Below are 10,400 nucleotides of genomic sequence, written 5' to 3'. Positions count from 1 at the left end.
CCATCTCCATTTCAACCATCCCTCGCTTCCTCTCGAGCCAGGCGGGTGACGTCCAAGCCGAAGAGGTATGGCATCCATGACTTCGCATAATGTTTCAGCGGGGAGGAAGGAATGTTGTGATCTGATCCGAACTGAACTGATCACTAATGACGTTGCTGTTACGTTGCTAGCACCAGTATATGATATAAATTGAGTATGCACCGTTGTGAGCTCGCTTTTATCTTGTTATTCGTTCATATAATAACATGTAGTCGTTCAGTTATTAAAAGTTACACATTCACGTTGTCTTGCCTGTGCATTCTCTGCCACATCACAACAAAAACCATCTTTCACCTTTTTTGTTTTGTTTTTTGTGACATTTTAAATCATATATATATATATATATATATATATATTGGCGATAATTAGAGACATTACTTGTCTTTTGATGATTTTTCACGATAATTGGCAACTTTACTTGTCTTTGATAATTTTTTTGGTGATGATTAGAAATTTTACTTACCTTTGATAATTTTTTGGTGATAATTGGAAATTTTACTTTGACAGTTTTACTCGTGGTAATTGGAGAATTGGAGATGTTCAGTGGATGTGATTGCCCGTATTTTTTATGGAAATTTTGTCAGCCATTAATCGTGTTACATGTAGGAGCACCTTTCGTGGGCCAGATGAAACCCTTAGGTGGTCCGCATTTGGTCCACGGACCGGATATTTTCCATATGCAAAAATTGGAACACCCGGTTAAATGAATTCCGGTACCACTGAAATTCAATATTTCTGTACCATTATTTTAAACTCTGCGGCTGGCCGCATCTGAACCACGGGCCGTAATTTGCCCATTTGAAACTAGGAAATCTGGGCAAAACAGACCATTAAACGGCGTCGAATGTTTTTAGACTTTCATTAATAACAAGCCTGCAGCCACAAAAGGGGGGGGGGGAATGGAGGCTTCAGTGGCCTTTGCTTGAAATGCTATAGATCTTTGATGTGGTAAGAGTGAACGTTGGAATCATCTTGTACATTGTACAAAGAGTTTCCGATTTGAATTGCAATTTTACAAAGAATGCTTTCACAAAAAGTGTTATTAACATTAGAACCCCATAGAGGATAATTGGAATATCCAAAAAGTGACCCGGTAAGCGGAGTAACGTGTTACACTGGTGATGCACTAACGAGACTTGAGTGCATATTAATAATATACACATACATATAAATACAATTTTTCAGCGTATAGACTCCCCTATACAGATTTAAAAAAAATCCCAATCGTTCGAATTCAGAAATACAGTGCTATTATATCATAGGTCGTGGGTGCGCTAATGGGGATAAAACGTTTCATGCACCTTTGGGTAAACAATCGTAAATCTGCATAAAGAACTTACAGGATGCTGCAACAGCATCGATTTGTAACAGTACCAGGTAGTTGACCCATTGTTTCCAAGCAGGGATTGTATTATTTGTTGTCAAGGTGTTGCTGGATTATAGAAACTAAAATTAGCACTGTTTTATATTCAAAGGGTCGTATAACCAGGGAAAATGAGGTTTTCAAAAATCTTTCGGAAAATTGTCTTCTTATTCATAATAAATCTGTACAGATTCATAGTTGCTTCACCTGAACTAGAGAAAGTTTTAACCCAGTTCAAAATCACCGATTTACGCATATCCTTTGAGGAGAATGAAGATGACATTGAATCATTCGGCACGCCCAATGCCACCTTGCACATAGATTTCGACTACTTTGGACACAACATTGCAGTATCAGCCTATAAAACTCCAGATGTGCTGCTGAAAAGGACCTCGATGGAAATACATGGAGATGGAGAGAAATACGTCGGACCATTTCAAGGCAAGATTTACGAGTTCGAGAACGAAACAACGTCAGTGTTAGGATACTTGACTGAAAGTGGTGGTTTCGAAGGAAATGTGAAAATGAAAAATGTCACTTATTATTGTGTTCAGGCGTTGAGGTACTTCAACGACACCAACATGATGACGAAGACTGTGGTGTACAGAGATGTCGATATCAAGGAAAAGACAACTCCGATTTGTGCAACGAATCAGCAATCCACGTCCAAAGAGAAATATATGTCGACTGATCAACAATCCAGAAACAAGAACGATTCGTACAACAACCGCTCAAACTTTGATCACAAACTCAGTGTATTTGAAGATTTCCCAATTGCTAAACAACAAGTCTCCGGTTCTAATAACTCCCTGGTATGTAGAGTCGAGGTACTCGGTGACGTAGAACTTTATGAATCGTACAAAGGCGATACTCTTCAGTTTTTGTATCTAAAGTTGAAGGTAGTCGACCAGGCATTACGCAATACTGATTTAGGAGCGGATGTCATCCGAGTATTGCCTTGGAAGATTACGATTTATAAAAATAAAGACGGACCAGACTATCCGTTTCCTGGACCCATAAAAGACATTTATAAATATTACGATCAATTCAAAAAGATTAACGAAAAACGTAGTAATTATTCTTGTTTAATATATGGTGTAACCGGAACGACCTTGGATGCCGAAGGGATAGCAGTTGAAGGAACTGTCTGCTCTAGAAATAAGGGGAATTTTGGAGTTGTAAGAACTGGCATACCGCGCTTAGATGGAGCGTTCATTCATGAGTTTGGTCATTCATTTGGGGCACCCCATGATATAGATGAAAATGCTACATGCGTACCATACGGGATATACAATTACGTGATGATGCCTTACGGTTCGATAGGTGAAAATAGCGAAAAATTTTCTCCGTGCAGTATCGATGCCATACGGGCTACGCTAAAATTGGATTACGTGAGGGAGTGCATGAGACCCTCATCTCCAGAATGTGGAAATGGAGTGAGGGAAGCTGACGAGGAATGTGACTGCGGTCCCGATGAACATGTTTGCGAAAAAATGGACAAGTGCTGCACACCGAAAGGTGGTCTGGGGGAAGACAAAGAATGTACCTACCGTCGCAGTAAAGGTTACACATGCAGTGACGAAATGGACTCCTGCTGCGCAAACTGTACAGTGGCCACAAACGGGACGCGATGTGCTTCTGAAAACGGTGGTTGCGTCGTGGGAATATGCGATGGTAATTCCAAAGACTGCTGGAAGAAAGATTTTTCTAGAGATGGAACAACTTGTATAGGTATGAGCGACGGTGTTCATACCTGCTCTTCAGGCTCGTGCAACAGCAGCTATTGCCGAGACCACCATCTCAATGGCTGCGTGTGCAAACACAAATGGAGATGCAGAGTTTGTTGTTTGAAAGAGGGAAATTGCATTTCAAGTGAGATACTCGGACTTGTTCCACATGGTGTTAAGGCAAAATTGCCTTATGGAACAATATGTGGCCCTAAACTCGAGTGTAATGGTTACGGAAGGTGCACATCCCCTACTGGTGAATACCCAAGTGATGTAAAAGTTTGGCCGTATGTTCTTACAACGCTTATCCTGTTGACTGCTATTGTGGTTGGTGCATACTACTATTGCGTTAGAAGAAAGAAAAAGCATTTTCCTCGAGTATGGCCTTGCAAAACTGCACAGAAATCTTCCGCTCGTCAGGCTTTACATACGTCAAGAATTAAAGGAAAACACCATATATCTCAAGCTCATCCGAAGCATCGGCTTGGAACACATCATTAGCTTTCAGCACAGTTCACATCAGGAAATGCCTGACATTGAAGTTAATTCGAATCCACAAAACATTGCATCTCGGAATATTTTATAGAATGGCCAATATTCAACCAGTTTTATTTGAAAATTAAACTTTTTCGAAATGAGCTCTTAATTTTCTATCTATTTGTTTCTTCTCGGGAAAAAATATTTATAATTCGTAATAAAAGTACTACCTCAGAAAAAAATTAAACGCGGTTGTATTTTTTGCTTAAAGTTAGTTCAGTGATCATTAATGTATTAATTGAATTATATCTATTTACATCTATAGAGTAGTTATTGCTTGGGATAGAAGACATCACTCTATGTTGTTTGTATTAATTCTTGAAATGAGAAACACGTTCAATGAGCAGAATCACTCACTTCTGAGAGTATTTCTGCTCTGCCGGAGAAGCAGCACTTCTCTAGAACATAATAGTCAACCATTTATCACAGTTAATATGGGTATATTATCACCAATTAATCATATTATAAATAGATGCTCAAATTTTTTTCTAAACAGATTATGAGCACCTTCTATATAAAATGACAGGTTTTTTTTTCCGTTTGGTTTTTAAAAGTAGGAATCAAAATATTAATAATAATAAATTAGAATCTGACTTTCAGAATTAAACATTAAACTTCAATTGTAATATGCAATTGTATTCATTCCATAATTTTCCCTTGCCGCATTTCACTGACGAATCGTTGATCATGTAGAAGCATACTCACAACTAGAAAAAGTATCCAAATAACGTGTAGACTTAGAGATGATGTTCATGTTTAAAAGGGTATTGTAGTTAATTAAAATATAAAAAATAACTTTTTATGTACGGGCAATCTTTCCTCAAATCCCAATTAGAAAGTTTTTTCCTGTCTATTCTGTGACGCCAACAAAAAACTATCTCTGTGGTCCTTAGCCGAAAAAAAGTAGTTAAGCGCCGGTTTGTCCTTAGATGGCCAGTAGTTCGACTTTTCGATACTATCTCTAAGCTAAGGACTTTTTTTTAGTAGTTACTTAGGACCGCTGCTAAGGACTGCCTAGCACCAGTCCTAAGGCCCCTTTCACACGGAGCGGATGCGGATGCGGGTCCGCATACCCTTTCAAACGAGCGCTGAAGTTCGAAATTCGTGCATAGAAACTGTTTTTTCGCAATTTTTGTAATAACTTTTCTCCTTCACCCCTGATTCAGTGCCTAGAGGCATTCTTTGGGGGTTTAATCTAGAGCCACATAGAATATGGGAATAAAGATGTCTTCATTCCGATCCTCACAAGTAGTCGATGGGAGAAAATGTCTTCAAATATTTTCAAAATATTTTGAAAAAAATAAATCCGTCTTTTCGGAAAAATTTGGAAGAAAATTCTCCAAAAATATCCAAAACATTCGATGTTCCAAAAAAAAAAAAAAAAAAAAAATTCAGGAGATATCAAAGAATTTGCAAGTAGTAAAAAAAGGGGAGGGGTGGAGACTTTCAAAATGCCTGTGCTTAGAAATATTCACAATTCTGTCTTAGGCCGGGATTACACTATAAAAGTTTTATAAAGGTTCGTTTATAAAACTTGAAAAATGCAACCAATAGGCGGATCAGTTAAGTTCTCTCGAATGTAACAGATGTGTTTATTGGTTACATTTTTCAATTTTTATAAAATAAGTTTATAGACCACCAAAAATATTCAAGTGCTAGGGTCTTCAAACGTCTTAATCCGGCCCTGAGTGAACACCGTACATGGATAACATTGTTCAATAAAAGTATTTTTCTAAAGTTTAAAAAAATTAAAAGATTAAAAAAAAATTTAAATATTTAAAATAATATTTCAGATATTTATATTTTTTAAATAATTTTAAAAATTTAAAAAACAAAATTAAAATTTTTAAATTAAATTTAAAAGTTATTAAAGTATGTAGTCAATTAAATATTCGTAATGAACAGAACGGCTTATAATTTTGGTCCCATCAGTGACCATTGTTGGCAGCTTTTATTGTATAAAATTGTGAAATATGGACAAAAGGCAGTTAAAGTTGCTATATCTCCATCTCAAAAGGAAACGGAGGGATAGACGTATGTAGGTACATTATATTGATGAGCAGGGACCATCATATGGTGTTTTTAAGGGTATTTATGGCAAATAATAAAAAAAATTCAGTGCAAAATAAGCAATAAAAAGTAGCCAAAGATGCGGACGAATTCGCTCCGCATCCGCATCGTGTGAATAGCTCCGAATAAACCTATTGTCAAAATTTCTATGTGCGGATGCGGAGGCCACACTTAGGCCCCTTTCACACGGAGCGGATGCGGATGCGGGTCCGGAAGAAGTTTTAACAATTGGAATATACTGCGCCTTTCAGACGAGCCGAAAAATCTCCGCACCTAGAAAATGTTCATGCGGGTCCGGACGTCGTCCGCATGTATCAAAACCTAAAAGTGCGGGCTCCGCATCCGCACATAGAAGTTTTGACAATAGGTATATTCGGAGCTATTCAGACGATGCGGATGCGGAGCGAATTCGTCCGCATCTTTGGCCACTTTTTGAAGGTGATTTTTCACGGAATTTTTTTAATTATTTGCCATAAATACCCTTAAAAACACCATATCATGGTTCCTGCTCATTAATATAATGTACCTACATACGTCTATCCCTCCGTTTCCTTCTGAGATGGAGATATAGCAACTTCAACTGCCTTTTGTCCATATTTCACAATTTTATGCAAAAAACCTGTCAACAACGGCCACTGACGGGACCAAAATTATAAGCCATTACGAATATTTAATTGACTACATACTTTAATAACTTCTAAATTTAATTTAAAAATTTTAATTTTTTTATTTTTAAATTTTTTAAATTATTTAAAAATATAAATATCTGAAATATTATTTTAAATATTTGTTATTTTTTCAAATTTTTTAACTGTTAATTTTTTTAAACTTTAAAAAAAATATTTATTAAACAACGTTATCCACGTACGGTGTTCACTCAGGGCCGGATTAAGTCGTTTGAAGGCCCTAAGCACTTGAATATTTTTGGTGGTTCCCCGATACCTACAAGTTTATTTTACTCGATATTCAGTCTATAAACTGAAAAAATGAAATTTTATATTTCAGAAGTGAGACTAATCTAAGGATGGGATTTCACTCTAAAAGGTAAACAAAATGTAACCAATAAACACATCTGTTACATTCGAGAGAACTTTACTGATCCGCCTATTGGTTGTATTTTTCAAGTTTTATAAACGAACTTTTATAGTGTAATCCCGGCCTAAGACAGAATTGTGATGTGAATATTTCTAAGCAAAGGCATTTTGAAAGTCTCTACCCCTCCCCTTTTTTACTACTTGCAAATTCTTTGATATCTCCTGAATTTTTCTTTTTTTTTTTGGAACATCGAATGTTTTGGATATTTTTGGAGAATTTTCTTCCATATTTTTCCGAAAAGACGGAATTTTTTTTTTTTTTTCAAAATATTTTGAAAATATTTGAAGACATTTTCTCCCATCGACTACTTGTGAGGATCGGAATGAAGACATCTTTATTCCCATATTCTATGTGGCTCTAGATTAACACATTCTCACCAAAGAATGCCTCTAGGCTGCCTATGGGCACTGAATCAGGGGTGAAGGAGAAAAATAAATACAAAAATTGCGAAAAAACAGTTTTTATGCACGAATTTCGAACTAAAGATGCGGGCGATTCGTCCGCATCTTCAGTGCTCGTTTGAAAGGGTACGCGGACCCGCGTCCGCATCCGCTCCGTGTGAAAGGGGCCTTAGGTTTTGACACATGCGGATGACGTCCGTACCCGCATGAACATTTCCTAGGTGCGGAGATTTTTCGGCTCGTCTGAAAGGCGCAGTATATTCCAATTGTTAAAACTTTTTCTGGATCCGCTTCAGCATCCGCTCCGTGTGAAAGGGCCCTCAAGCAGCAAGAAAAGTAGTTCACGGCGGCCATCTTGGAAAAGACGAAATTTCGCCTCTGGCCGCGAGCTCTCGCTGTGATATTTAGCGATGAAATATGCTGGTTTTTTTTCCGAATTAAAAAATTTTTTACGATAATAATGACAGATAAAACTTGGATTATATCTTCGGTGTCATCAAAGTTGAAGTGATTCATCGTATTATCCTCAAAAACCTGCTGTAGTATGCGTGTATGTTGACATCGGCGATCGAAGCCACGACGAAGTGCTAGCATGTTCATTACTGAGGTAAGAATTATTTTATTGCTATCGAACTATATAAGAAAAGTGTTAGAGATATTATTAATATTTTTTTGCTCAGTAAATGCGTTATTTAAAAATATAAATGGACATAATGTCACGCAATCAATAGGGCAGTGGATCCCACTTGGTAATACTGAAAAATATCAAATAGCCCATGTATATTTTGGGTTGTATTGAAAATATTTATTTAATGAAAAATTTTGCTAAATAAATTGAGCACATGCGTAAATAAATAATTTGAATATTGTTGGCACAATAAAAATTGTGCTTGGATGACTATGCTATAAATAACCGCTTATAAATAAGGAAATTGAAAATTTGTGTTTTAGACCAACCTCCCTTCAATGCACAAAGTAACTAATAAGCTACAATTCATTAATAATAAATTATAGCACCTACCTAAATTACAAAAATTTTAATTATTTTTTTGTGATGAGTAATGGTGAAATTGAAATAAAGCATGGTAAAAATTGGCAGTAATGTTAAATATTAAATTTTGTAAAACTCATGCACTAAATTTAGTGTAAAGGATTAAAATATAGATTTGATATTTTGAACTGTTCAAATGAACAATATTGTAATACTTAGTGAAAGTTAAATTTTCAGAAAAAAATCATGTGCTACTACTTTAAAAATTGTACTCTACAACTCGCTCTGAGATGAAGAATATTTAATAAGGAATCATTATATTGTTTTGTTGATATCAAGAATGAAATTCGTACAATGGGACTAAAAAACAAAGTTTTAATTTCAGGCACAGTTTTTAGTGTTGAGGTATATACATTATAATACAAATACAAATACAACGCTACAACAGGCAAAATGCCCAACGAGGTTGCTGATAAAAAGATGCCCATAAAAATATGGATGTCATATATTTAAAAAAAAAAACAGCAACCCAATTAAAAATGCAATTAACACAAATTATAAACAATATATATACATGATAAAATATTATACAATGCCCATAAAGAATACTTATGGTTGTCTTATTCTAAGAATGGATAGCTTCTCGATTTACCCCAACATGTTTATCGTATTTCTTTTTAAACGCGTCAATTGTGTTATAATTTACTACCTCCGGGGGTAAGCTATTCCATTTATTAACAAACCTATTAGAGAAAAATTCCCTGCGGCACCATAGCCGTGCATTGTCCCTCACCAATCGATACTGGTGTCCCCTTGTAAAAGCAGTCGATTGGCGGTGTACTAAAAGTTCATGGTCCACCCTATCCATCCCATTGAAAATTTTGAACACTTCGATCATATCTGCTCGACACCTGCGTTCATCCAATGTAAACATATTCAAAAAATGAAGTCTCTCTTCATAACTCAAGCCCTGTGTGCCAACAAGGACACGCGTAGCTCTTCTCTGCACCCCTTCAACCAATTCTATGTCCCTCTGTAGGTATGGTCTCCAAAACCTTACAGCATACTCCAGCCCAGGACGAACTAGTCCTCGAAAAAGAAAGGAAGGATATAAGTAGGAAGGATATATATAGTATAACGATATATACTAGTCCGGAATAATGAAAGGAAGCAGATTAGTGTTTGAAACATATTACTACTTCAGTATTTGGGTTATGGCCTTGCTGTGTGTGTTCAAATTTAATTTTTTGCCAAAAATTGTTTTTGATTTTGTGTGTATGGGTAACGACAGAAAAAAAATTTCCATGTCGAATACTTAAGAACTTTAAAATATAACATTTTGAGATGTTATGGAACTGAAACTTTTAACATTTAAACTTTTAACAAGCATTTATTTTTTAACGATGTTGTTAGTAAACAGCTGATATATATATATATATATATATATATATATATATATATATTGTACATACATTTGTGAGACTTTTCTAACACTTGAAAAATTTTGTTTCCCAGGAACTTGTCTGTAGGTAGCTACGAAGTTATGTGAAGGTTTTCAAGGTTACCAAATAATTCTACCTGAGCAAACAAAGGTAATTTTAATTCTTTGTATTTGACTTTGAGCAACAGTTTCCATGCATGATTTAATGACATAAATTTTAACATTATGTCGCATCATTTTCACTGATTCATTTGTATCAACAACCCTAGTGGAACAAATACAGTCAAACCCCGATTTAATGCCACCATCCCACCCAAAGAATTTCGGCGTTATATCAGATCGCAGACATAATAGCGTTTCGGAGAGGCTGTATTACATAAATTCACATGTTTATTAAGAAATGTATTTCAGTGTCTCATTTATGTTGCATGATGAATAAAATAACCTATTTTATACACATTCAATTTTAAGTTGAGAAAATTCATAAAAATTGTAAACTGTACAATCACTTGAATATTTCTCAATATAAAACTTAACAGAAACATACTTCTCTCTGAAATTATTGTAATTTCAGCGACACATTTTATACGTGCAAAAACAAAATAAGCAAGGGGGAAAAGCGGCATTGTTTTTAGTCCATACCATATTGGTTTTTCTCGAGAAATATCTTGCTAGGAGTAATTTTCTTTATAATCATAATTTTTTCAGATACTATTGAAAGAACAACACTTTTTGA

At 35.5% G+C, this 10,400-nt stretch overlaps 1 protein-coding gene across 1 annotated transcript; it reads left to right on the top strand.

Moving 5' to 3' along the window:
• The first annotated feature begins 1,533 nt into the window (after positions 1 to 1,533).
• Positions 1,534 to 3,630, top strand: LOC149078714 (disintegrin and metalloproteinase domain-containing protein 10-like). Its single transcript, XM_089240440.1, has one exon. The coding sequence runs from the start codon at positions 1,534 to 1,536 to the stop codon at positions 3,628 to 3,630; it is 2,097 nt and encodes a 698-aa protein (XP_089096566.1).
• The last annotated feature ends 6,770 nt before the right edge of the window (positions 3,631 to 10,400 follow it).

Source organism: Pholcus phalangioides, unplaced genomic scaffold (genome assembly GCF_987345545.1).
Source record: "Pholcus phalangioides strain wild (caught in Gottingen) unplaced genomic scaffold, Ppha-v1.0 ptg000013l_1, whole genome shotgun sequence".
Taxonomy (NCBI): domain Eukaryota; kingdom Metazoa; phylum Arthropoda; class Arachnida; order Araneae; family Pholcidae; genus Pholcus; species Pholcus phalangioides.
The sequence above is the reverse complement of the archived record's forward strand: the minus strand, read 5'-3'. Positions and strand labels throughout refer to the sequence as shown.

Excerpts from the sequence above, each read along its gene's own strand:
- LOC149078714 (XM_089240440.1), top strand. The coding sequence starts at position 1,534 with ATGAGGTTTTCAAAAATCTTTCGGAAAATTGTCTTCTTATTCATAATA.